Genomic DNA, 27,951 nt, shown 5'->3' with positions numbered 1-27,951 from the left:
AGATTGACTATGAAGGCCACACAGTTGGATGGATGGATGGATGGATGGATGGATGGATAATTTATTTGTCCCAATGGAGCGATTCAGTCCTTCCTCACATAGCTCACATACACTGGACATCAAAACATTTCACACACCTTAAAAGCCCCCTTTTCTATAATAAGTGAATTAATCACACACCTTAAAAGCCCCATTTTCTACAATAAGTGAATTAAAAGTGAGTACCTAACAAACTGACAAACTGAAACGACCATTTCAGCACAATTTAATGATTTGGGGGGTTAGTTTAGGTTCTACTGTTTGTTGTTTGATGGGTGATCCGCTCACGCCACGCCCACTAGCCGCGGGTGGACCAACCGGAGGCCGCCGTGAGGAAAGTTCTCCTTATATGGAGAGGGGCTGCAGCACGGGCGCCTTTTAAAAGCCAGCAGTCAGACGACTCGACGTCACAGTCAAGCTTGGTCTCATACTCTTCGCAGCTATTCCCGAGGAGACTTCACTCGCACCGGTAAGAACGACATTTTGTAGCTATTAAACTGCATTTCCTCTTAGAAGTGCGGTTTTGAGGTGCTAAATTCCCGACGGGGCACTTTATACATACATTTGGGTTTAAAACGGCTTTTACAGGCGTGCTCGTAGTAGGCTAGCCGTTAGCCTGGTTAGCTTTCAGGGTGTCACAAAGCGGTGACGCCGGCTTCAAAGAGCCAACGTCCGGCTTTGTGACGCAGCTACGACCTTGCCCGGTGTAGCTGATGACGGAGCCCCCCCTCCCCCCTTTAAGCATACTCTTTGAAGGCTTTGACTGTCAGCGACCCCACCCGAATCCCTTTAGCACGCCAACGGCTAGACGGATTACAACAAGTGGATTAGCTCTGCGGTCACCCAGGAGTCATCGACTACCGAAAATTAACAAACGGCACCAACATTAGTCGGTTGATTTAAGTGGATTTTTTATTTATTTATTTATTTTTTAAAGTTTGGTTGGCTTTCCGCGTACAAGGTAATTTATTAATCAGAGCAAAAATGGGCACATTTTGGAACTAAAGGGAATTTGGAACTAAAGGGAATTTAGGCTTTTTAGAGCGAAGATTCAAAATTTAATATAATTCATGGTCATTTTTATATATTTTTTTCTTAATTGAATTGTTTAATAAAAGACAACGACGTTACATGTATTGTTGTTTTAATCTGATAAGTAACTTTTTTTTAGTTGGGGTTAATTCATTTTGATTTGCCAATTTAATAAAATGTTACCCTATATTTGACTAATCTGTTAACATGCAAAGTTTATAAATTCAATTATGTAAAATAAAATTTGATTAGCTAATTAAATAAGATAATGTAAGAATATATCTTCAGAAAATGTTATGTTTGAAGTACCAATATAAATAGTTCAGGGGATGTCAATTGTGGGCCTGTGAAGTCCTTTGACTGTGTTAAGGGCTATACAAATAAACTTGGCAATCTTTAGCATAGTAGCTATGTTAAATGTGCTCCTGTTTATATTTTATAATAATCAAATATGAGGGCTGGTGTTCAAAGGGAGTGGTCGTGTTTGCTGTGGTTCCTCACTTTGTCCTTACATGGTCATGACCGGACCCGCTTTGCCTTTTTTTTGGGGTTGGTGCCACTGCTACACCCAGCAGAACTTGACTAACAGCTGCATATGTGGTGCAGCTGTCTCCTCCTCTCCCTTGTTGACTCACCTTTTACTCCCACTTAATTTTTGCTTTTTGGTATTTTGCAGAAAAATGGAAGACGAAATTGCCGCCCTGGTTGTGGACAATGGATCCGGTATGTGCAAAGCCGGCTTTGCTGGAGATGATGCCCCACGTGCAGTCTTCCCCTCCATCGTGGGACGGCCCAGGCATCAGGTACACCACCTATGTCTTCATAAATATAGGGAGGTCTTTTTTTTTTTTTCGGCGGGCTTTGTGAACAATGAACTGATAATTGCTGCCCTTTGCTATGTGAACAATGAACTACTGATTGCTACTTTTTTTAAAAGTGGGGCTGGTTGAGGGAGGTGTTTTGTCTTGCTTCAATGTAGTGTTGTGCAAAAAGCTATAGCTATCATCTTCAACAATGCTAGTTGCATTACTTGCAATGACTTGAAAATAAAATCTATTTGAGGGAGGATTTTTCTTTTCTTCCCCCCCACAAATCTTGGAAGAAATACTGTAATGTGAACTGATGATTGCAATTGTTTGAGGGATGTGTTCATTGAAAAATTTATCTTTGGTATCAGGCTTTCACAGCCTTATTTCAAGGTATTGGGAACTCGTGAAGGCCGCTGATACTTAAATCAAACAAATCTGCCGTCGTCGCCAGTAGTTGGCACTTTCACACATCGGCAAATCATGTGCGTCAGAGGTCCTTTTTAAAATTAGTGTGCCATTGTTTAAATTTTATTTATCAAAAATACTAGTGAATACTTGTACTGTAGTGGTATCGAAGATCCCTATATTTGAGAATACTTTTGTTTGCAACTTTGTGAGCCAGTGTAATTAAATAAAATAAAATTGCAAGAGTTTTGAGAGGGAGGCATTTGTGCAATGCATTAAAGGATATACTGTAGTTACAAACTTGATCAGTGTAATTAAATAAAATAAAATAAAATGGCAAGGGTTTTGAGAGGGAGGCATTTGTGCAATGCATTAAAGGATATACTGTAGTTACAAACTCGATCAGTGTGAGCCTACGTAATCTCTGTTTCTTTTTATTTGTGGGAGGCATTTGTTTGTCTCGCTCTGTCTAATTTTGAGTCTTGCAATGCCGACAGGGCGTGATGGTGGGCATGGGGCAGAAGGATTCCTACGTCGGTGATGAGGCTCAGAGCAAGAGAGGCATTCTGACCCTCAAGTACCCCATCGAGCACGGCATTGTCACCAACTGGGATGACATGGAAAAGATCTGGCACCACACCTTCTACAACGAGCTGCGTGTGGCCCCTGAAGAGCACCCAGTGTTGCTCACCGAGGCCCCCCTCAACCCAAAGGCCAACCGTGAGAAGATGACCCAGGTATGCCAGGCCTCCATTTTGAGACTTCCTTGTGGTCGTCGTCTTCTTGCTCAGTCCCATTTCCCCCTTAAAATTGCAGGTGTCCTCTTTCCTGAGCTCTCTTTAAATCTCTCTGGATACTTCAGGTTTCTTGTGTGTATCATATAGAGAACTGACAGCATGGCGTTCACTGCATTTACAGTCCTAACTCGGCATGTTTAAACCACTTTAACATGGTCATATTGACCAGGTAAAAAAATACTAAGAGCGCAAAAAAATGTTGCTCCCAAATCTTGCAATTGAGCAGAAAAATCTTAAATTTAAAAAGACTAGGATTTGATTGTTGGCTTTTGGATTTTTAAGAAGAAAAATGACACGGTAGATGTTTTTTTTAAAGTAGAAATGTTTTTTTAAGACAGGATTGTAAATATTGTTTAACCTCCTGTTATGGCAAATTGGATTTAAATGTAGGGTAACAGTTTTTGACTTTTTTTTTTTTTTTTTTTTTGCAACTAGATTTAAGTTTTACTTGATATTTTTATAAACCTTTTGTTGTGGGTAAAATTGAACCATAAAAAAAACTTACCATTTTAACTTTAATGTGCAATATATTTTATCTAATGCTTGAATGGGTTCTTACAGATGAAATGCCTATGTGCAACCAAATTGTATTTAATCAATATATTAGTTTGAACAACTAACATTATGCACTATTTGAACATTTTAATTAAATTTCACAGACCATTAAAGGGAGCCCACATACCACACTTGAGAATCACTGACCTACAGCATGGTATTCTTCAGATCCCTAAACTGGGCATGTGAAATTATAAAAGGAAGAATTGCTGACTAAACTGATTGTGTTTTTCACTAATGGGACTTTTACATTTTCTAATGGTGTGGCTTTGTGGTCCAGATCATGTTCGAGACATTCAACACACCCGCCATGTATGTGGCCATCCAGGCTGTGTTGTCACTGTATGCCTCTGGTCGCACCACCGGCATCGTGATGGACTCTGGGGATGGTGTCACACACACGGTGCCCATTTACGAGGGCTATGCGCTGCCACATGCCATCCTCAGGCTGGACCTGGCAGGTCGGGACCTCACAGACTACCTCATGAAGATCCTCACTGAACGTGGCTACAGCTTCACCACCACTGGTCAGTGCATGTGCCTTTAATTTCAATCCTGTTATGCTACGGCTCCAATTGACCAGTGTAGGAAAAGTTTTGTCTGGTATTAATACCAAAATGCATGACTTGTTTTTTTTAGTAAATTTGTAAAAACTATTCAAAAGTCACGACTGGGCTCAAATTGTCCACTTTAAATATTTTCTACCAAAATTTCTGCAATCTTTTTAAATACCAACACTTCTGTTGTGTACAATTTGACAATTAAATTTTTTTGACAAGTACAATTTGAATAAAGGAAAGTTATTTTAATCTTAGGTCAATATTTTTCTGTGAAAACAATTTACATTTTTAAGCTTCCTGTTGTCCAAATTACCCTTTAAAAAAATATATCTAGAAATTGGCTCAATTGTTAAATTTAGCTTAAGATACTGATGACTATTAATGCATTTAATCATCAAACTGACTGAAAAAGGTAATTTCTATCAGAATTCTGATCATTTGTTTTTGGTTTCATCATTGTAAACCTGCATAGTTTGTCAAATCTACATTGAACTGTTAAGTGCTGCCAAATTTCACTTGTGTTGCAGGTCATATTAACCGGTTTAAATTTCAACCTTTAAAGTCGTTTTCTATTGTACATTTGTAGATCAAGAAATGGGTAATATTTTTTTCAACTTTGAAATGTCACTTTGACCCACAACATAAGATTTAATCACATGCTTATTGATTTCTGTAGCAAAGAAAAGGGAGGCTTGAATCTTGAGCATTTGAGTAAAATGTTTTTGTTTCCAATGCAGCCGAGCGTGAGATTGTGCGCGACATCAAGGAGAAGCTGTGCTACGTGGCTCTGGACTTCGAGCAGGAAATGGGCACGGCCGCCTCCTCCTCATCTCTGGAGAAGAGCTACGAGCTGCCCGACGGCCAGGTCATCACCATCGGCAACGAGAGGTTCCGCTGCCCCGAGGCGCTCTTCCAGCCTTCCTTCTTGGGTATGCCGGTTCATCTGTCAATCACTAATCTGGTGTCCTTCTCCCCCGCCCACCCCCACACAAAAATGTACTGACTCTACATCTTGTCTGCAGGCATGGAGTCGTGCGGCATCCACGAGACCACCTTCAACAGCATCATGAAGTGCGACGTGGACATCCGTAAGGACCTGTATGCCAACACAGTGCTGTCAGGTGGCACCACAATGTACCCAGGCATCGCTGACCGCATGCAGAAGGAGATCACCTCTCTGGCCCCCACCACCATGAAGATTAAGGTAATGTTATTGAAGTTTAAAACTTGCTAAGCACATTGCTTTCCTACCTTGGCATTGAGCAAATTGGAACTAGTTGTTGCCTAAGTCATTTGAGTGTTTTTGGAAAATGAGGGATAAAAATGCAACAAATTGTAGTTGCCGCAATTCAACCGTTGCAGATTAACATGACCTGTATGACTGACGGTCTACACTTATTTTTTTTATTTTAGGAAGCACATTGGTGTTTTTGTTTGTATTGACAGTTTAAAAATGACCTAATTATGCCATTTGACTCCAATGTTGTGGCATATCACAAATAGTTTCCAAAGAAAAATGTTTAACAGAATAAAGGAGTCTTTTCCAGTGTAAAATGTGTAATTAAAAATGTTAACTTTCATTGGTATAACTTCTCTGGCTCTCTGTGCAGATCATCGCTCCACCTGAGAGGAAGTACTCTGTGTGGATCGGCGGCTCCATCCTGGCGTCCCTGTCCACCTTCCAGCAGATGTGGATCAGCAAGCAAGAGTATGATGAGTCCGGCCCCAGCATTGTCCACAGGAAGTGCTTCTAAAGAGACTGTCGGACACCCCCTCCCCCTCCCGAACACACTGCTACCAACCCAAACAAGTGGCTCCCATCAACACTGTATGCTGAGCCTGCAGCACCTCTTTACCTTCATCACTGAGCTCTGCAGGAAGTCCAGAGCCCCCCTCCTACAGGCAGTGTGAATGTGAGGAATGATTTGTGGTTTAGGTTTCTGTTTTTGTTCCCCACCTTTATTTGCCTCTATGAAGGTTTCAAACTTCTGCTGCCGGGCTTTCCTCTTGCCTGACAGAACCTGTTAGTATTGCTTTATGTAAATTATCTTTTTTTTTTGTACTTTCAGCCTTAAGATATTTGCTCAAATTTTTGTGATTATGCAAAAATTATAGAAGAAAATGCTTGTACTTTGTCAGGTGGTGTTTGGAAGGTTTTTACATGAGCTCTGGTTGCATAATCTAATAAAGTGCACATGTCTGAGATCTCACTGTCACTTTGTCTTCATTATACTATAGTACAAAGTATTGTGAAAGATATCCTGGACTTTGTGTAGAATTAGCAGTAATGTTTAGGTGTATATGCTGGTTTAAAGTACCCTTGAGGAAAATATTTAAATATCCTTAATATGATGGTGGTAAAATATACTATTTAAACTGTCCTTCAGTTCAAATGAGCTTTATGCTAATGCTATTTACATCAATACTGGCCTATTTAGGAATGACCCCTGAGTCAAAATGACATGTTGACAAACATCTAGGTTTTGTTTTTATTTTATTTTTAATGACTATCAGTTTCTCACCAGCCCATCAATTTCTGACCAACAGCATCTCTGGTATGTGTGGAGGCTGCAGCTCATCCGACTGAAACAATAGATACCTGAGATCATTCTACAGTAGTCTACTTCTGGCCTACTAATGTATAAACCCTATCATTGTGGGTCAATTTGATAGTTTAAAAAAAATAAAAAAGTACAGGGTAATTGTCCTGGCATTTTTGTGTGTGTGTGTACAGTATTTTTAGCAAAGTAAAATGTATATATTTTAAAACCTTGTTGACCAGATTAAAAAGAAACACATTTTTAAATGTAGGCAGGGTAATGCTGAGTTTTTTTTTTTTTTTTTTTTTTCTCTCTCCCCCCCCCTTTTCCCACCAGCATTTATGTTCAAAATTTAAATGTATTCACATTTGAAAAAATGTACGTGGTCAAAGGTCATTAACAGAGAACAGCCATCCATAATTGATTTTTTTTTTTTTTTTTTTAATATACTAATCTTGTAAATCTTTATGTAAATGTAGTTAATTAGTATGGTACTTAGTTTTTTCCCTCTTCATAGCATCTTGTGACTAAATAATTATAGAAAATGAAGTATACGTATTTTAAAATGCATGTTTTCCCAGTATGTGTCGTATGACCTGTTGTTTTTCAAAATACATTTATTTTGCACGTTTTCTCAGTCCCGTGTTCATGGCGATCGAGTCATCGGAGTTTGACTGCTTTCGCCTGTATTCAGCGAGCAGTCGCAGGAATTTGGAATGGAATCAACAGTCGCTTCATCGATCGCCAACCTCCATGGAGTTAATGGAGTCGCCACAAGAGTCAGCGTATGTGTTTGGATAACTTTGTCGGCGGTCACTGACAGCCAAAGGTTGTTTATAGACACATTTGACGTATATCGTTGAAATGTTTGTATTTACGACGTGAACGGTAGCAAACAGCTTCCATTTTAGCTAAGACCCTAGCCTTAGACGCTAATGCGCTGTAGCCTAGCTTAGCTTTACGTACCCTAAAGTGTATTTTTTACATTTTGTTTTATTTTGCATTATTTACATGTGTGTGTTGTGTTAGTGAGTGAGCAGGATGCAGAGCAGTGCCGTTGGGGATGTCCTGCACTGTGAGGAGCAGCTGAGATCCACACTCTACTGCGATGACAAGGACGATGTACCGTAATTCTTTATTTATTTGAACATAATTATCAAATAAGAAAGAATAAAAAGGACAAACAGCGAAAACTATTTAAATACCTATTTAAAAAGGAGTAAGAAGAAGCCTAATCTTATTAATGCCCTACCCCATCCATAACTTCTTAGATAGAATACTTACATTATATAACATAGAATATCCACATTTCCAATAATTCTTTATTCTTAAGTTTGAAAATAACACATAACAAACAAATATAAGTCTCTGCAATGTTGTACAAAAGAAAAGCAAAAGAACAGTTTAGAATCTAGAAATCCAAAACTTAATCCAGAAGATTTTTGGTAATTTGCAAATATAATTCCTTTATACATTTTTTTTTTTTTTTTTAATGTAGCAATATTTTTTTCTTTGCTTCATTTTATCTTCTAGCATCTAGCCCCAAGGTGTCAAATTCATGGCTGGGGGCCAGATCTGGCCCGCCACGTCTTTTTATGTGGCCCTCGAAAAGCAAATCATGTGCGTCAACTTCATGAAAATACCAAAATTGACAGAGTCAGTGTTGACAATGACATATAATTGTGAACAAAAATATTTTTCTGACTGACGACACACATGAAGATTTGCCAATGGGTCACACAGCAGTATAGCGGCAACTACTGGAGAGGTGGACTTACTTGAGGTAAAAGAAATTTGCCTCAAGTATCGGTGTCTTCACAGCCTGATACCTTGCAATAAGGCTGATATCGGCTGGATAACGATACATGGTATCGGTACTTGCCCATCCGTAGTTCATCGTCATAACGGCCCTCTGAGTGACAAAAATTAGTTTGACCTTCCTGATGTAGCCCATTCTGCACAGTTACTCCATAGGATGATATTCTCCTGAGATTTGTGCGAGCATAGCCATATCAAAGTTACAGTTACCTCTTAAATTATATCCCTTATCCTTCCCAGTAAATACATTTGGAACGTGACTTTGGAGTTTTTGAGTCTTTGCACGATACATAATAGTCGGACCAGTTTCAATTTAAATAAGTCGAATCTACAGGAAATGCTCAACAACACATTTTTGATAAGCGTGCAGTGAACCCTTGTTATTTGTGGGCTCACTGCACATGGTTTACTGCACAAGACCCGACGCGAATAATAGATGCCCCCACAAATATTTATAATTTTCTAGAGGAGAGTTCGCCAAAGAGGAGTGTGATGTAATTGTGCGAATGCTCATCAAATTGTTTGGCAGAAACCCTGAACGCTTCCTATGAAAGTGGTCGAGAAAGTGGATTTGATTTGAAAAAGTCCCCTGTTAGGGCCATTTGGGTGTATTTTTGGACTCTTCCTGTACAACACTAAGATGCCACAGGACTGCCTGGGTACTAGAAAAGTTGTAACTGGGGTCATGGAATTATGTTGAAGTGACACATCTGTTTCACATCTTTGTATGTTGGGGAGGAGCTAAATTTAGTCTGGGTTGTCAGTGGAAGTTCTGGAGAGTTCAGCGCATGTGTATGTTTTTGTTTTGGTGAAATCATATGATCTGCTATTTATTTTAAAGGTAATGTCTGAAGATGAGGTTGAACTGATCTTAACATGTTTTAGGGTCATAGTTTGTGGTATATTCAGGTTTAAAGTATTACTAAAAGCAATTATAAATATTTGTAAGGGGGTGTAATTAATTGTTTATTCGCTATTTGCGGGTCCCATGAATAGCGTTATGACTACTCTCTTAAACCACTGAAGGCATCAGTATAGTAAACAGCAATACCCACCACTGGTGATGCAATTGAGAACTGTATTATGTTAATTTGATGTCATGATTTTTCTCGTTCTTCCGTTTTCCTCTTCGCAGCTTCGGAGGAAGTTGGCCCAGCTCCGGCGGGAGTATCTCAAGACAGCCCAGAAACTGCAGGTAAAAGCAATCCCATTGTTTTATTGATGTATTGATATTAAAAGAAAAGTCATTTGAGTGTTTTTGGAAAATAAGGGATAACATTTAAAAGAGATGGTCCTGTTTCCAGCCCCCGTCATCCCCCAACCCTTGCTGCCAATGCCGATTTCAGAATTTGAGCCAAGAGTCAGTACAAAAAAAAGAAAGCAGGCCATAAAAACAATTTAAAAGCAAGGATTGTATTTTCACTAGTGGAGGCAGCACTTCATACACTTCTCAGTTAGTGGAGTGGTTCCATGCATGTGGTGCATCCAGTAGACACATCACCCAAAAAGTAAAAATAAAATCTCTACATCAAGAACTTTGCCAAGGATTCAAGTTAGTGTTGCTTATCAAAAGCTACTGCTAATATGCACATTCAGCAACACTGCAGCTCTGATTAGCTCTTGGCTTTTGAGCTGTTGCTTGGCTCGAATTTCTTGTCTTGAGTTGTGATAAAGAAATTTTATTTACATGTGCTAGATGGTGGCAACGAACTTCACAGCTGTTTATTGCCACTCCCAGTAGTAAAAACTAAACATAAAACAAAATAATTACACACGTATTGAACCAAAAAAGTCTGTTAGCTCAATGCTAAATGCCATAGACGGCTAGTACCGATTAACATGTAAACTAGTACCGATTTCAACACAAAACAACACAAATGGCAGCAAAACATGCAGACTGAACATACAAAAATAGTCAAAGGCGTATATTGTTTATCCACTGCGAAAAACGACTTATTGCAGCTTAGTTGTGACCGTCTTCTGTTTCATCATCAAATCTCCATATAATATGTCTGTATATATTATACTGCCCCTTAGCAGCAAATGTGTGCACACCAGATGGAGCAGCACAAAGTCCATTGAATTGAAGCATGAAATCATGATGTACACACTGTTTAAACGTTGACATTCTATTTGATTATATTTCTGTATGTTTTTATTATGTACAAAATACCGTTGAGTGCAATTTATTTAACAAAATGTATTGGTGTTAGGGGGACTTGAATGGCTTAATTTCTACTGACTTCAACGAGGATAGATGATTTGAGATTTGAGTGTTTTGAGTTATGAACTTAGTCACGTGACAATTTAAACCAATAAGTAAAGGCACCACAGTATGTCCACTTTAAGTCAGTCAGCCATGTTCTCACACAAGCGTGTACATTTGTGTTGGCAGCGTGCTGAGCGACAGGAAGCGGTGCGGAAACACGTGAGGAACGACGTCACTCCAAAGCAGGACCAGACAGAGCCAGAGGGGACACCTAAGCCTACATATGGAGGTATGTGGAAAAACAAGAGGTCATTTCAAAAAGTTAATTTTGCACAAATGTCTAGTCCATGTGGATTAATATAGGGACCCGGGGCCTCATGTACAAAAGGTGTGTACGCACAAAAGCGTGCCGTACATTATTTTACACGGCAAAGTTCAGATGTATCAAGAGTGAAATGATCGTGGAAATGTGCGGTGCCTCACTCCAAATTCATGGTGGCGCACGCATGTTTCTACAGCTGTTGGTGCTTTGACAACACTTACAGGTGATGCTGGGAAACTGTTATAATTAATCTGCACATCAGAGACACATGAACAATTCGCACTAATGAACAATTAATGCCTGGCAACATTGCCTCGGAGACCCTGGGGATGCCGGAGTACACGACAGGGACACTGGACGAATCCCCGAACATGTAGCGTGCCAAAGAGGATTTTCCTGCACACCTCCACTTCATTGAGCAACTTAACATTCAGAAAAAATATTTTTCTTCATTATCTTGCTCATTTTCCTTTTTTTCTGATCATGCAGAGATCGGGATCTCAGGTGCAGGGTTCATTTAAATGTGATTTGCATATTTAAATGCAGCAGTGGACAGGGAGGCGTCGGCTACTCCAATGTGTGCTCATTTCAACGTTGATTGGGATGCACGAAGGAAATGTGCTTGGATTAATGCGTACGCACAGATTCATACATCTGGATATTTTTGTCCGTACGACGTTTTCTGGATTTGAGCGTACGCCATGTTTCAGTAGGAAATCCACGCAAGTCTTTGAACATGAGGCCCCAGAACACTAAATTGGCAACACTGACTCTGCTTTTGTAAACTAGCATTGAACTACGGAAAACGCTGCACATATTGGTTAAAATAAATTGTCCTGACAAACTTTAATTAATTAATCAAATCAACCCTACATTTTCGGAATTTTTAGTTTATTATTGTGGTTGTAGTTTACTGTATTGCATCACAGTGAATGCTGTTTTGTAGGGGTGGGTGTCCTCGTTTATCGCCAGGGTTACGGTACAGGAAACCCCAGCAATGAATCAAATCTGCAAAATAGCGACCTAGTATTTAATATATGATTTTATAACTTTATAAGGTTCATATATCCAATTCATTATGTGATACTTTGGAGAGGTGCAGGTATTTTATTTGTCCACTTGAGGTCACCATCCCAACACGCTACAGAAGCACATGCCTTGTCAAGGCTAGGGTGCTCTGTTTGAATGACATGCACAACAGCCCATACGGACATGGTGTGAACTAGGGCTGTACGATATTGTGGGGGGTAAATGATATTGTGTGATATATATATATATATATATATATATATATATATTGGTTTTTTTTTAAACATGCAATATGTATTGCAATGGGAAATAATACAGGATCAGAGTTAAGAAAGTTCATTTTCTACGTGAACTAGTTCAAAGTTAAGTTCACCATTCCAAAAATGAACTCGTTTAGTTCATAGTTTATCATTAAAAATTTTTAACTAAGTTTACCGGTCCAAAAATTAACTAGTTTATAGTTGTTTTTTTTCAAATATTGTATTTTGCTGTTCTTAACAATACCCAGCCCTAGTGTTTTAAATACTATAATAAGGTCACCACAATGTCATATACTTAATATTTTGACTGGTGCCTGTATAACACCGTAACAACTTTCATCAGGTCCCGCTGACTCCAGCAGCTTGGTCAGGACTCTGCTTCCGTCCACGCCGGAACCGGACCTGGTCCGCCACAACCCGCCCTGCGTTTCCAGAGCGAGTCCGGCCTTGCGCCTGCGTTCCCGCCGCAGCCGCATGCGCTGGCAGAGTCACAGTGAGGAAGGAGGAAAGGTCCAAGGCGATGCGAGGTTTGCAGATGAAAGCCAAAGTTCGGGATCGGTATCGCCCTCTCTGCTGCTCTCGCACTGGAATGTTCCGGCCCTCGAGGATGAGAAACAAGAAGGGAAAAAGGAAGCAGAGGTGCCAGACGGAAACAGAACTGAGAATCACACTGTGGGAGGAGATGGCGGACACGTCACACTTGATGAAAAGAGTCATGAAAATTTGGAAAAACAGGTATGCTGCAAGAACTTAAATCTAGCCAAGATGAAACCCAACCAAGGCAAAATAGGTTCTTATTTTTTTGTCTGCCAAGGTATTTCTTCTTAACAGGCAGTTATTGTGTTAGAGAGTTTACTTTTGCTTCCGGTACTGTATTTGATTATTATTATTATATATATATATATTTACTTGGTAAGGTATTATAACTTGTGGATGGAAATTTTATTACTGTTATGAGTAAGTCTGGCTTAAAATAAGAAATACAGTGAATCGCCACTAATGGATAGTTATTGACACTCCCCACCCCAAAAAAAAAAACAAGAAAAAAAGAGTAATGAAATGAGGAATATGTTATTAAGCAAAATGATCTTCCAAGAGAAAAGGAATGTTGGACTTGGTAAGATTTCTTAAATATCTTAAAAATACATGTCTTGTAAACTTGACACAGAGAAGGCTGTTGTTAACAACCGTGCCAAATACAAAAAAAAAATCAAGTACGGGTATATAAATTGAGGCTTAAAAATCGTGAAAAATCAAGCAATTGTCTTCGCTGTCAAACACTGTGGTCGTGTCCTCTGAATTAATTGAAATCACACCCCTGCTCAACTGTCGATCAAATACAGTGGAACTTCAGGTTATGAATTTTATTCATTCCGTGACTCCGTTTCCCATTGGAATTAATGCAAACGAATTACCAAATGTGTTGGGCTGAGCACAAAGACAGTGAACAGGTGAGTTTTGCAGCGAATAATATTAATAATAATCATATGTTCCCCCAAAAAATCTAAAAAGGTGATTCGCAAATGCTGAACCCCAAATATGCAGGCATTCACTGTACAATAAGTTGATGGGTTGAGGTGTAGTGTTCCCCTGCATATTTGCGATTCACTACTTGCGAATTCACCTATTTGCTGAATTATTTTATGCTCAGGCCAAATCCTTCATAGAAAAGTAGTGCTTTACCTTGTGGCATCTTGGTGCCAAGGTAAATCCTGAGAATAGTTAAGGAGCTTCATGTAGACGAAAGTAGTGCTTTGCTGCTATCATTTATCAGCTATAGGCAATTATGTACATTTTTTACTGGGGGGGGGGGGTGTGTATGGGGTGGTATGTTGTATAAATTCACTAGTATTAAAACATTGGTGTTCCTTCTTTAGGCTAGCTACTTCAAACCTAGTTTTTGCAGCGTCGAAACAATAGCAGGAGGGGAAGGAGATGGGAAGAGACTGTTGGAGTCCTGCACCCTGGTGGAGGGACTACTTTTCCCTGCGGAGTACTACATCCGCACTACCAGGAGCATGGCTCTCTCACAGAGCCAGCCGGACCTGCGGGCTGTCATCCATACCCAGCTGAACTCGGGGCGACCTCGGCAGAAAAAAGCCAACCCGGTCGCCTCCAGTAAGCGTTCCAGTCCGATGTCCATCAGTAAGACCCCCATCGAAGCCGTTTCGCCCCCTAGAGTCACTTGTCTGAGGAAGGGTCGGAAGAGCCAGAGGGGTCGAGGCAGGGGGAAGCCTCGGGTCCAGAGACCCTCGCCTTCTCCTGGCCCGTCGTCTCTCCATGAGACAAATTCTCCAAAATCCCACTCATCTCTGGAAGAGGTTGAGCCGCCATCCGGCGATCCCAAGGCCACGTCCCCTGACACGCAACCTTCTTCCGGAGCCCAGAAGGTCTTACCAATCCTTTACAAGATGGTCAAGTCCACTCCTGTGGCCTCAGGTAAGACTTGCATGACACTGTGTGTACACTGTGTGGAGAGCACTGGAGCACTTAAATATCAGTCATCCATTTTCCATAGCGTAGCTATAATGTTCATGTTCACAAGGAAGCTGGCTCAAAGACACAGCCACTCACTTTTGTGAACATCAAAGACAATTTAGAGACTTTTTTTTTTTTTTTCCAAATAAACAATCATTGATATACTCTCTGACGAACCTAATGTATGTTTTTTGTAAACATGAAAGGCAATCTAGTCTTCAAAGACTCAAATGGAGCTGATTTTCACATTTAAGAAAATTTAGTCTCAACTAACGGAGCGTCTGTTTTAATAAAAATCAAACACAATTGGGTCTTCACAGAACCTACTATGCGTGTTTTTGTAAACATGGAGGACAAATTAGAGTCTTCAACGAAGCCAATGTCGAAGACTGAATCATGTTTTATGTTTACGGAAACATAACGTCTTGAGCGAATCTAACGTACTTGTTTTGTAAACCCCTTCCTTAATAAAGCTAACATATGTTTTCGTAAACATTAAAGACCATTTATAGTCTACAAACGTAACTTGTGTGTTTTTGTAAACATCCAAGACAACTTTGAGTATTAAATTAACCTAACCTAGTGTTTTTGTTAACATTGGAGATAATGACTCATCGTAAACATCGAAGATGATTTCATCTTCAGCGAACTGATCGTACAGTACATGTACGTGTTCAAAAACATCAAAGATCATTAAAATTCTTCAGTAAACCTAGCATACGCGTTTACGTGTTACTTAACACTGAGTTACTTATTTTTATTTTTTGTAAATTGTATTGTTTTTTTTATTGATTTGGGAAAATTTTGCATCGCTGAATCTGAAAATGACAACTGTTTCGCTTGTTCAGGACAGTTAACAGTTCATTAATCATATGTTACAAACTTTGCATCAAAAGCGAAAAAATTAATGTACATTTTTGTAAACATCAAAGATAATTTAGGGCGTTCAATGTGCCTAACGTATGTGTTAACGTGTTCTCATATTTACTGAAGACAGTTTAGTCTTCAATGTCTTTAATGTATGTGTTTTATCTAAAAATCAAAGACATGTAAACATCTCAGTAGGCATGTCACGGCAAAAAAAATTTAAAGATATAATTTCCTAAAAACTATCACGAAAAACAATAATGTTGTTGTTGTTTTTTTATGCCTCTGAAATCATGAAAAAATAAGGCCCACCCTCGAGCTGCAAGACTGTGGTTGGTCCGCAGAAGACGAGCCCTTCATCTGTCAATCAAATATATGTTGACGTTCGCTGTAGTCAACGTGGGTTATGTCACGCACTTCCGGTTTTAAGGGCTGATGCGCTTTGCCTCTTCCGGTCTGTTGATCTCCACGCCCAATGACTCTATTATTTACAATTCAATCAAGGCACACCAAAAACTTCAGCACAAGAGTCATTGTTTTATTTAACTTGCCCTGAGAGCTAGCAATTGTATGTGCCCATCCTGTGTAACATTTACATCACTCATTGTGATGTAAAGTTGCTACGGTGAAATTTTAGCTCAATGTTTAGAGCTTTTTTTTCTTTTCTGTCATCGGCTCTTGCGTTGCTTTGAAGACTGAAATAAACACTAAAAAAAACATCAGTCAAAAGTGCAACCAACTGTTTACCTTGTTAGCTTCCACAATGTTGGCATAGACGTGTTTTATTGTTTCACTCACCCAATTGACTGAGAGTTAACTTCACTGAAGCTCTGCGCGGTGTAGGCTGTGACTCGGAGCACGTCAGACTTGTACACATCGTGAAAGCCTCCTTTGCACAATATAATCTTATTCCAAGTGTTGCACTGAGGCGACTGGTCATTAATTTTAACAAAGGTAAGACTGGTCCGCCGCCATCGTTCGGCACAAGCACGTCTTTGTGTGCGTTCTTCTTTGTTGGTTTTCGCCACTTCTTCTTTGGGTAGGCATCGAAACTGGTAGCCGAAATGTATAAATTTGAACGATTTTGGGAGAACCGTAACGTTAGTCCCGGTTCCAATTGGTTCTCGATTCTCGATGCCCAACCCTACTAATGTACGTGTTTGCTTAAACTTCAAAGACAATTTTGAGTCGAAGGTTAAGTAAGTTTTTTCATAGATGTTGGAAACAATGTTAGTCTATTTTAAAAAAATTGTCCTTACAGGTTCTGAAAAGTGGCGTTCCCTCCTCCTGCCATCTTCTAAGCCCACCCCCACTCCATTACTTCCTCCCCTCTCGCAGCTGGCTGGCGACCTGTTGCACCTGGACCTCCATCAGGACTTCCACTTGCCCGACGACCAGTTCGCCTCCCTGAAGCTCAGCAAACTTCGCCAAGTGGCTGTGGAGTCCAGAGCGGAACCTTTTGCGTCGCTGTGCCACAACACGGGTGGTGTCCTGCGGCATCCTGGAACTCCAGTGACTACTCTCAGTGTGCCGCTCAGCCTCACACCCATGGCTGGCAAATCATCCAGCCAATCAAAAGACGATGACTCCTGGAACATGCAACTCACTGGAACCTCACATTTGGACCCTCCCAGCATATGTCAGAGCCCAGAGGAACAAGAACTGAAGTGTGGGGACCGCGATCGGGAGGTTCTTCCCTGCCGTGATCACCCCCGAGAGGAAGGCCAGGAGGAGAACAGGCTTAAAGACTTTTTTCCCAAAACGGTCAGAAATGAGCACAGCGTCAACTCTCAGCTGCGACTGAGCCCCCCAGTGGCCTCTGCCCCACTGCACCCGCCCTCATCTACCTTCCCCTCCAGTCCAGTGCTGCCCTCCCTGGGGTTCACCCCCCTTGCTTCATTGCCAACTGCCACTGTCGTCCCCTTGCTTAGCCCCTCCACCCGGACCCAGTCCCCCCAACACCTCGCCACTCTCGACACAGCTGCCCCGGCACCTGACGTCCAAATGCTGACAGCGGTGGAGGAGCACAGAAGCTGCACACTGAAAGTAAGAAAATTTTAGCATGTTTTGGGTTAGCTTGGATCTGGTGGTAAATTGTACAGTGTTTCCCCACTATTCACGATGGACAGAGACAGTGCCACAAAATGGTGGCAAAGCACTACTTCTGTCTAAATAAAGTTCCTTAATTCACTTCAGCGTAATTCCTTAGCTACAAGATGGCGCCAAAGCAATTACTTTTATATTAGACAGGGCTTTGGACTGAGCACAAAACATTAGGTGAAATCTCCAGCGAATAATGGAGGATAGGTTCCTGAAAAAAAATGGGTGAAAGTGCAAATATGCAGAGGAATGCTGTGCAGCAATCTAAGGTACGTTTTTGTAAACATCAAGTACAATTTAGTCTTCAATGAGGCTAGCGTACATGCCTCTGTACGTATCCCCATTGTGGTACTAATAAATCTCATCTTCTCTTTGTAAACATTAAAAACAATTTTAAGTCTTCAACGCTTGATAATAGGGCTAGGCATTGTTAATAACCTAACCGTTCAATTTCGATTCTTTAGGGTTGCGATTTGATATTAATTTAAGTTGTTACGATATCGATTCACTAAGGAATAAAAATACGCAAATAATTCAGAATAAATTTTTACAATTTTGAAACATTTATTTGTTATGCCATGTAAAAGTATGTCGTATCTCATGTCACATTTTCTAAGCAGTAAAACATTTGAAAATAAAAACTTGCACATAACTTGTTTGTAGTGATGCACCGAAATGTGGCCGAAATGTTTCAGCAGAAAATAGCCTCAAAGGGCATTTTTGGTTTTAGGGCGAAAGACTTTTGTCATTAAAATAAAACGGTTGAAATAACATTTTGTGTATTGATGCTAACTCATAGGTTTGCCGTTGCAGACACGCGAGCTTGTACACTACATAGTTAAGAAGTATTTGCTATTAACAAGTAATGCCCATTGGGCTTTGCTGACTATGTAGTTGAATTGACTGGCAGCAAGACTTCGGATGTCATAATTTCCGGCTCCTCTAAATGAAGCAAGTCTCAATACGAGCGCTGCGGAAACACCACTTCCAATACCCGAAACATGCTTCGGAAACTGTGCACATCTCGTAACATCACTACCTAATATCATAAATGCCCAATTCATTTAATAGTTTTCGGAAAATAAGCCAGAACAAATTCAACAAAAAAGAAGTTGCCTCGATTCAACCTTTGTGGATTACCATGACCTGAATGGCTGAGAATCTACACAGATAAAGAAAAAAAAGATTTTGCACGCATGGGTATTTTAAAAAAAATTATTACTGATATTGTGACAGTTAGTTAAAAACTTTTTTTTTTTGGTGACGTGTCAGGCCCCGGCAGGAGGTGTTCTGGTGGACGCATGCTGCCTGTTGGACTCGGGCAGCCACTTGTGCATTGCTGCGGCGGGAAAGTGGGCGGTGTGTTTGTGGAGTCGTGCGTCGTCATTAAGCGATTGGACCCTACGACACACGTGGCCCTTCACTGAAGTGAGTGTGTAGTACTTAAGTAATTGTAGCAATTCCCTTACACACAAGCTGCTTCACACTCTGCATTTCGATTAAAAATTGGCACATAAAGGCTTCTTTGTACTCGTGCGTGACCGCGCTGACGTCACAGCGGCTATCCAGCGCGCAGTTTGCCTTTATACTCGAGTGCACGCTGTTTTGAAAATCTGCTGCAGTTCCCCTCCAAGTCGGGGCTGTCACTATGGCTGATATTGGCAAGGACACCACAGGGTGGAGTTTCCTCTGCATTTTCTGGCCATTTCCGGTAGCCGGTATGTGGAACCAAGGGGAAAGCTGAGTACGTCATCAAAGCATGTGACTAAAACGGATCAAGCACGAGAGCTGGTCTCTGCGCCATTCTGCGCGCGGCGACAATTTGTGCTGTGTGCGCATAGCGGCCGCGCGGCCCAATGCGTCGGTCACGTGATGCGATGCGGGTACTGTCGGCCGCGAGAGCGCGGGAGTATAAACAGGCCTTAAGAAGCGTAAAAGTAAAGGCATTGGCTTGTCTCGAAGTGCAGCTTTGTTCTGGTGTTGCGGCTTGTCTCATTAAGATAATTATATGCATGGTAGTGTCTTTCTAGATGCCTGAACTGTGTCTTGGGTGTTAAACTTCATACTCAGTGTTTCCCAACCTTTTTTCAAGATACAAGCCATCACTTGTCGTATTTTTTGTTTTGAATTGAGAAAAATTAAATTGAGATACTATCAATATGGATCCGTTAAAGCAACTGTTATTTCAACACAAACAGGCATATATTATAAGACTTCTTCTTTTCCTTTTGGCTTGTCCCGTGAGGGGTCGCCAAAGCGTGTCATCCTTTTCCATGTCAGCCTATCTCCTGCATCCTCCTCTCTAACACCAACTGCCCTCATGTCTTCCCTTACGACATCCGTCAACCGTCTCTTTGGTCTTCCTCTAGCTCTCTTGCCTGGCAGCTCCTTCATCATCAGCCTTCTACCAATATACTCACTAGCTCTCCTCTGGACGTGTCCAAACCATCGAAGTCTGCTCTCTCTAATTTTGTCTCCAAAACATCTAACCTTGGCCGTCCGTCCCTCTCATGAGCTCATTTCTAATTTTATCCAACCTGGTCACTCCTGGAGCGAACCTCATCATCTTCATTTCCGCCACCTCCAGCTCTGCTTCCTTTTGTCTCTTCAATGCCACTGTCTCTCATCCATACATCATGGCTGGCCTCACAGCTGTTTTATAAACTTTGCCCGTCATCCTAGCAGATGACTCTTCTGTCACACAACACAGCTTGACACCTTCCTCAACCCGTTCCAACCTGGTTGGACCCGTTTCTTCACTTCCTTACCACACTCACCATTGCTCTGGACTGTTGACGGCAAGTATTTAAAGCGCTTCAACCTTGCTCTCTCTTCTCTCTGTAGCCTCACTCTTCCCCCTCCATCCCTCTCATTCATGCACATATATTCTGTCTTACTTCGGCTAATCTCTCATTTCCGTTGCATGCCTCCATCTTTCTAACTGTTCCTCCACCTGCTCCCTGCTTACACGGCAGATCACAACGTCATCTGCAAACATCATGGTCCACGGGGATTCCAGTATAATCTCATCTGTCAGCCTATCCATCACCACTGCAAACAGGAAGGGGCTCAGGTCTGATCCCTGATGCAGTCCCACTTACACCTTAAATTCCTCTGTCACAGCTACAGCACACACCACCACTGTTCTGCTGCCCTCATACATGTCCTGTATTATTCTAACATACTTCTCTGCCACTCCAGACGTCCGCATGCAGTATCCCAGTTCCTCTCTGGGTACTCTGTCATAGGCTTTCTCTAGATCCACAAAGATACAATGTAGCTCCTGCTGACCTTCTCTGTACTTTTCCATCAATATCCTCAAGCCAAATAATGCATTTGTGGTACTCTTTCTGGGCATGAAACCATACTGTTGCTCGCAAATACTCACTTCTGTCCTGAGTCTATCCTCCACTACTCTTTCCCATAACTTCATTGTGTGGCTCATCAACTTTATTCCTCTATAGTTCCCACAGCTCTGCACATCACCCTTGTTCTTAAAAATGGGCACCAGCACACTTTTCCTCCATTCCTCAGGCATCTTCTAACCCACTAGAATTCTGTTGAACAAGTTGGTCAAAAACTCCACAGCCAGCTCTCCTAGATGTTTCCATACCTCCAAATGAATGCCATCAGGACCAACTGCCTTTCCATTTTTCATCCTCTTTAATGCCTTTCTAACTTCCCCCTCACTAATCATTACCACTTGCTGTTCGGGTACCACGGGGTAATGCTTGTTGTACGCTATGTTGAACAGATGCAGCTTCCTATGAGCTAGGGATAATGCGCCTAAGTACGATCCAAAGCCACTGAGGCAAATATTCGCTTCACGTTCGGTGTCAATGCGGCATAAATCACTAATCATCGCCTCCATGGCACCCACTAAGCTGCACTTCTGACAAGTATTGTTATCATGTAGGCAGGACGAGGCGTAATTAACAGGAGAAAGACGAAGATGCTGTGCTAATTGCTAATCCGTCGTCACATGAAGTCGCAGAACACCAAAATAAGTTATACAGGGTGATACAGTACACTTGTCACGTAGGTCTGGCTGGAACTGGGTAATAACAGACAGTCACCAACTTTGGCAAGCAAAATGGCAGGCAAATTAATAAGTGTCGAGAGAAGACAATAGTGTAATAAAGAATAACACTACAGGACCGATACCGGAAATGAATTAGTAGTTCGCTACGTCACTTGAGAAAAGGGGCCTATAAGTTTAAAAGTGCATTAAAATCATAAATATTTATAATATAAGACAACCTTTATTAGTCCCACAATTTGGAAATTGGAATAATTTCAGCAGCAATAGTAGATATGGGAAATAACAAAAATAGCATGCAAGAAAAGGCATTTATTTGGCTGCAAATGTGTCCGCCATTACCAAGTTGAATAAATACATTCAAATAACAACTATTGAAGCCATAATTTATTAATTATTACGATTATAGAGTAATTATTGCTGTGCAATTAAACAGTATGGAGAAATTCTTTCTTATTGCATAATATACTGCAATAACTATCCCACACTAATGTTCGTGACACAATCTTAAAAATATGGAAATTCAGACAAATTATTTTAGAAGTGAATTTCTATAGGTTGGCAGCTCTGCAGTCATAGCCATAAATGCAATTTTACTAATAATTTACATAGTCGTTTCTTTCGGTTTTCACCTTTAGGTTCCTCATTTTTGGTTTTAGGTTTTGGCCAAGAATTTTCTTTTCACTGCATCACTATATATTATTTATCCTCTGTGAAAAACGACTACGACTATTACTGCAGCATACTGAGTCACTTATTTTTTAAGGTTTTTTGTTTGTTTATTAATTTCTTTATTATACCGCCCCCTAGTGGGCAAGCCGTGCACAGTAATGTGTCGCTAAAATAGAATACACTGGGTAGGGACCACGAATAGCGAAAATCTACAGATAACTGACCACCATTATAATTGCACTGGGGGAAGTTGCAAAAAAAAAATCAAATGCACCACTGCATTTGATTTTAAAAAATGCACCGGAATTCAGACTGTACACACACGTCGCAAAGACTGTCTCATAACGTCTTTGCTAACAACCAGGCTAAACTTAGCTCCTCCCTAACCTAAAAAGCTTGTCTATCATTTGAGATGATAGACAATATTCAACATACAGTATTCATGAAGGGCTTTGGTGGCATATTAGGGCGTTTTAAAAAGTCTGGTTCATCATCTTGTTGATGTTGTTCGTCCATGCAGCCGGTGATCAACATATTTTCCATCCCGGATGCCGCCGGCCTCATGTGTGTGACTCTGGGTCAGCTTGAGATCATAGAAGTGAGGTAAATGACAACCCAATTTTTCACCTTTGCCCAGTTTTATTCATCTTTGAGACATTCCCTAACGTCCAACGTGTACTCAGGGTGCTGTCGTGCTGTGGCAGCAAGCCTGGGCTACTGCTTGATGGTGGTGTCCAGGCGGCTGTGGGCGTCGCACAGTCCAGGGTGGTCACCTCCTCGTACTCTGCGTCTGGCTGCACGCTACAGGTGTTCACACTCTCAAACGATGGCAGGTAAGTCAGATCATCCAACCTCATGTATGCATTTTTGTAAACATCCGAGACAATCTGGTCACCTGCAAAGCTAACCTACTTGTTTTTGGAAAGATTGGAGGCAATTTAGTCTTAACAAAGCTAACATTCAAGTTTTTGTGAATCTAATGTACGCATTTTTATGAATTCAAAGAAAATTTACTCTTCTACGAAGCTAATGTACATCACAAGCATATAAGGTAAAGTCTTCGACAAATTGAATTTATGTTTTTGTGAACATCTGAGACAATTTAGTCTCCAGCAGACCTAACGCTCATGTTTTCGTCATCATCGGAGACCATTTAGACTCTTCTATGATCCTAACCTACGTTGAACATTCAAGACATTCTCAAAATGCACTTTTTCCTATTGAAAAAACTAACAAAAACAAATGTTTATTGTATAATTCTGTTCGTTTTAACCTTTCTCCTCTTGGCAGCACTTCCCGCTGTGTCCCTCTTGGCTCGCCCGGTGTTTGCGTTGGAGCGCTGGCTCAAGTGGATGCACTCCCCGACGCTCTGATCGGCACAGATGAGGGAGGACGACTCTTTGTTTGGTAGGATTAAACACCCACTGAACACGTCATTAAGTACACCATCCAATGAGATTTAACAATATCTATTATGCTTTGTGTGTTTTTTTTTTTTTTTTTTTTTTATAGGAATTTAAAGAGCGGACACTTGCTGCAGAAAATACAGCTCAGTGACAGTTTGTCAAACACGTCCTGTTTAAGAGGATTCTCCTGCAGTGTAAGTGTACATACCCACAGGAAGTCTTCAATTTTAGTTTGAAGTGGCTATTTTAGAGCAAAGTTGACCATTTTCAGGGTTTCTCAAAGACCACCTTGTCCCCGAAGATTTTGTCCGATTGCTGCCAAATTTGAACCTTGTATACTGGACAGATGGATGACAAAATGTTGTAATGGCTTTGAGTTTTTGTTATTGTGTGTGGGTGGAGCGTGGAAGCGAAATTTAATGACTCACCTCCATAAAACACCAAACTCCAATGAGTCAAGTCCACAAGGTCCCAAAATAATTCAGCCCCTCAAGCCAGTTTCACTTTGCAGCCTCAAATTTGTTATACATGTTCATCATGATTACACCCACAAAAGAAGTGTTTAGAACCCATGTCCTAAAAGACACAGTAAGTCTGCCATTTTAGAAGTTTAATGACAAACCATAAAACTAAACTTTTTTTTTTTTTTTTTTTTTATAGTTTTCAAAATTCAATTTGCAATTTGTCCATGAACATGAAATTTGATGGCACGGTGGACGACTGGTTAGCAGTCCACTTCAGGGTGTACCCCGCCTCTCGCCCGAAGATAGTGTGGATAGGCTCCAGCATGCCCATGCCCATGCTGCTTATCCACACACATGAGTGTGTGGATAAGCAGTACAGAAAATGGATGGATTGATGGATGTCTATCATGAGTAAACACACAAAAAAGGCTCCAAAATCCAAAAGACATTATGCTTTAAAGTGGCAATTTTAGAGTAATTTTGGCCATTTCCAGGGGTCCTTCCAGACAAACACATCATCAAGATTTTTGCCTGATTGCTACCGAATTGGAACCATGTATACTAGACAGATGGATGAGACTAAATTGGCAAATATTTAAGAACTTAACATTTTTTCTCTTGTTACTTTCTGTGCTCAGGGTGTGTTGTTAGTCCTCCTGCAGCACTTGTCTCTGGGCTGCCACCAGGACGAGAAAAACAAGAGCAAGGATGAAACGTTCTTCAATCAAGAAGAAAAGGAGAAGAAGTCGGTGCTCTTCTCCTTGGTTGCGTTGAATCCTCTCACTGGTAAAAGCGTCCTGGCAGCGCGTCTGGACCCGCCCACGTCCTGGTCGGGAAGGTGAGCTAATATTTTTGTTAACCTTCCAGTTGGCTTGATATTGACCAGCTTTTTGTGAACAAATGACTTTCATTTGGATCATCTGTGACCGGTGAGGTGCATTTTGAGTCGGTGTGTTTGTGAGGATGTTATTGTAGGTCACTACGCTAGCTTCACATGCTAGCTAGCTAGCTGCCAGCTGGCTAATTAAAGATGTGTGCGGGGAGGGTTTTACATTTATTGCTTTTAATGTACAGTGAAATGTCATTATTCGTGGCGGCTCGAGACCAAACTCCAACCTGAATAGTAAAAATTTTCAACTAATGGATGGACTCCCTCCCCCCTAAATTTTTTTTATAATTGCCTTCTATTCAAATAGCTTAAACTGTAAATATAACCCAATCTATGATACCTTAACACTTTAATATTTTTTTAAACTAATCTTACAAGGTTACGTTTAAAAACAAATAGCTTACAGATCATTTGATTTGGGGGAAAAAAGCACCAGAAGTGCGCCTTTCGTGTAGTAGAGCAAAAACATACATATGGTAAAGACTCTCTGTAACTTTCATCAACATCCTAGGCTAAACTTAGCTCCACCCCGACATACAAAGATTTTCGTCTCTCAGTAGAGATGGATCACTTCCACATAACAATTACTACTTTCCTATTAGCCAGGGCTTCTCGCCATCATCAAAACCACAAAAATATAGCTGAGGTGAGGTTCCACAGAAAAAAACGCAAATAGGTCATTTGGTTCACTGTATCCAGTATATTGTCTTTTTTTTCAAATATTCAACTGTTTATCATTTTGATTGTACAGTGGATATAAAGTCTGCAGATCCCTGTTCAAATACAAAGTTTTTGTGTTATTAAAGAATGAGACCAAAATAAATCATTTCAAAACTTTTTCACCATTAATGTGACCTACCATAATTTCTCGTGTATAGTACACATTTTTTTTGCCCAAAATTTCATGAAAAATTGAGGTTATGTATTATACATTGATTTAAGAAAAAATACAAAAATGTGTCAGCCTGTTATTGCTATGTAAGACTACTAGTTTCAACAGTGCAATTAAAATGTTATACTTAATATTTGAGCATTGATTTGAGTCAATCACCGTTAAAAATTTCTGAATTAAACTAAAGTAATTTCGTTAGCACATGTGCAGAACATTTATTTGAAAAATATAATAAAATACAAATTACTCTGCAGCTAATACTTGAATTGTTTAGCATGGATAACAGCAATTCTGTGGCACTTATTATACTTAGGTAGAAGGAAAATTCAGCTGCTTAAGTACGATTTTGGGGGTGCATATTATACTCAAGAGCGTAGTATACACAGGAAATTACAGTATAACTTGTACAACTCAATTAAAAAAATGTGAAATCTTTACAAGAGGGGAAGGAAAAATAAACAAGTGTGATAATATGGTTGTAAAAGTATGCACACCCACTTATGGCTGTGTTCAGAAATAACAAATCACAATCCAAAAAGTAGTCAGTGATAGCACCAAACATTCAGGCTTCTGCAAGAAAGCAAACAAATGTCAGGAAAAGCCTACTAGAACATCTGATTTTTATTTGGGGGTTATCAGGTGCACTTCACAGGGTGGCATGTGTGTGCTGACTCCCATTATACATGAGATTGAATTAGAAGTGCAACAGTCAAATTAATCAACTATTTTTGATAATCAATTAATTGTTTAGAAAGCTTGTTTAACTTAAAATTTTCCAAATCCTTGGAATTTCAGCCTCAGACATTTGTATTTTTGCAAACATCTGCTTTAACTTTAGAAAACAATTATCTACATTTTCGCCGATTTTCTGATGTGTTACGGATCAAACCAATAACTGAATCATAATCAGTTTATGTTTGTGCCTTTTCTGCGCTGTTAATTTGGAATAATGTCCTGTTTTTAAGTAAACGTATGGAAATTTTAAAAAAAGTATTTGATTTATCAATTAATCGGAGAAATAATCGACAGATTAATCAAGTATTAAAATAATCATTAGTTGCAGCCTTAGTTTGAATGTGATTGGTTCATTCTGAACAGTCATCTGAGGCAACCGCATTAGATGAGTTTGCGAATGTTGAATTGTAAATCTGTGGGGGGTTTGCTGTAATAATTTGAAACTGGTTAACTTCTTTGCAGTTAATATAGGTGTTATCAGTTTTGACAATTTCCGATATGTCTCGCTTCCCGCAGGCTGTGCGAGGCTGACGCCAGCAGCGCTGCGGTGGCGGGCCTGAGTCAGAGCGGCTGCGTGTGCATGTGGCAGCTGAGGCGGCGGTCATGTGACGGCGTCATGGTGGCGGTGGCTGCGGCCCGTGACTGTGAGGGCTGGCAGCTGGCTCGCTGGGCAGAGGGTGGCGCCACACTGGTGATGGGGCACCAGAATGGTGACATCACCTTGCACTTTGACCTTGCTACTCAGGACGATTTTATGGGATTTTAGTCACACTCGCTTGAAGGTTTTTAAAGCGCTAGTTTCACACTTGCACTGTATTGGACTTTAAAGTTGACTGCTGTACACTTTTATTGCCATGCCTCTGACTTCAATGCTTGGGTTTGGTTAAAAAAAAAAAAAAATTGTAATTTGTATTAAACCTTTGTGAATTTTGTTGAACTTTTGGTCTCTTACCTTAATTGCTTTATCATTTTACATTACATTTCTATTAATATTTTTTCTAATTAATTTCAGTAGTAGTAGTTCAATATTAAAT

The 27,951-nt window shown here is 40.4% G+C and overlaps 2 protein-coding genes across 4 annotated transcripts; both read left to right on the top strand.

Moving 5' to 3' along the window:
• Positions 1 to 435: 435 nt before the first annotated feature.
• On the top strand, positions 436 to 6,402 carry actb1 (actin, beta 1). The gene is made up of 7 exons (XM_061678570.1): positions 436 to 508; positions 1,748 to 1,874; positions 2,783 to 3,022; positions 3,918 to 4,164; positions 4,935 to 5,126; positions 5,220 to 5,401; positions 5,808 to 6,402. The coding sequence occupies exons 2-7, from the start codon at positions 1,752 to 1,754 to the stop codon at positions 5,949 to 5,951; spliced, it is 1,128 nt and encodes a 375-aa protein (XP_061534554.1). The 5' UTR covers positions 436 to 508; positions 1,748 to 1,751; the 3' UTR covers positions 5,952 to 6,402.
• A 1,040-nt stretch (positions 6,403 to 7,442) lies between these two features.
• palb2 (partner and localizer of BRCA2) lies at positions 7,443 to 27,824 on the top strand. 3 transcript variants are annotated; one of them, XM_061680686.1, is made up of 14 exons: positions 7,443 to 7,522; positions 7,767 to 7,859; positions 9,691 to 9,750; positions 10,951 to 11,053; positions 12,719 to 13,110; positions 14,253 to 14,814; positions 16,982 to 17,766; positions 19,093 to 19,248; positions 23,052 to 23,134; positions 23,215 to 23,364; positions 23,822 to 23,938; positions 24,044 to 24,131; positions 25,040 to 25,239; positions 27,434 to 27,824. In XM_061680686.1, the coding sequence occupies exons 2-14, from the start codon at positions 7,779 to 7,781 to the stop codon at positions 27,681 to 27,683; spliced, it is 3,027 nt and encodes a 1,008-aa protein (XP_061536670.1). In that variant the 5' UTR covers positions 7,443 to 7,522; positions 7,767 to 7,778; the 3' UTR covers positions 27,684 to 27,824. The 3 variants fall into 3 exon arrangements, with proteins under 3 accessions (XP_061536670.1, XP_061536669.1, XP_061536671.1); XM_061680685.1 differs by having other exon boundaries at positions 7,459 to 7,566; XM_061680687.1 differs by lacking the exons at positions 7,443 to 7,522; positions 7,767 to 7,859; positions 9,691 to 9,750; positions 10,951 to 11,053; positions 12,719 to 13,110 and adding an exon at positions 13,321 to 13,826.
• Positions 27,825 to 27,951: the final 127 nt, after the last annotated feature.

The sequence above is a fragment of the Phycodurus eques genome, chromosome 6 (assembly GCF_024500275.1).
Source record: "Phycodurus eques isolate BA_2022a chromosome 6, UOR_Pequ_1.1, whole genome shotgun sequence".
Classification (NCBI taxonomy): domain Eukaryota; kingdom Metazoa; phylum Chordata; class Actinopteri; order Syngnathiformes; family Syngnathidae; genus Phycodurus; species Phycodurus eques.
This window is presented reverse-complemented; position numbering and strand designations above follow the sequence as displayed.

Coding starts and splice junctions, on each gene's coding strand:
- actb1 (XM_061678570.1), top strand. CDS start 1,752: ATGGAAGACGAAATTGCCGCCCTGGTTGTGGACAATGGATCCGGTATG. Junction 3,023..3,917: donor ACCGTGAGAAGATGACCCAG/GTATGCCAGGCC, acceptor TTTGTGGTCCAG/ATCATGTTCGAGACATTCAA. Junction 5,402..5,807: donor CCACCACCATGAAGATTAAG/GTAATGTTATTG, acceptor CTCTCTGTGCAG/ATCATCGCTCCACCTGAGAG.
- palb2 (XM_061680686.1), top strand. CDS start 7,779: ATGCAGAGCAGTGCCGTTGGGGATGTCCTGCACTGTGAGGAGCAGCTG. Junction 11,054..12,718: donor ACCTAAGCCTACATATGGAG/GTATGTGGAAAA, acceptor AACTTTCATCAG/GTCCCGCTGACTCCAGCAGC. Junction 17,767..19,092: donor ACAGAAGCTGCACACTGAAA/GTAAGAAAATTT, acceptor GTGACGTGTCAG/GCCCCGGCAGGAGGTGTTCT.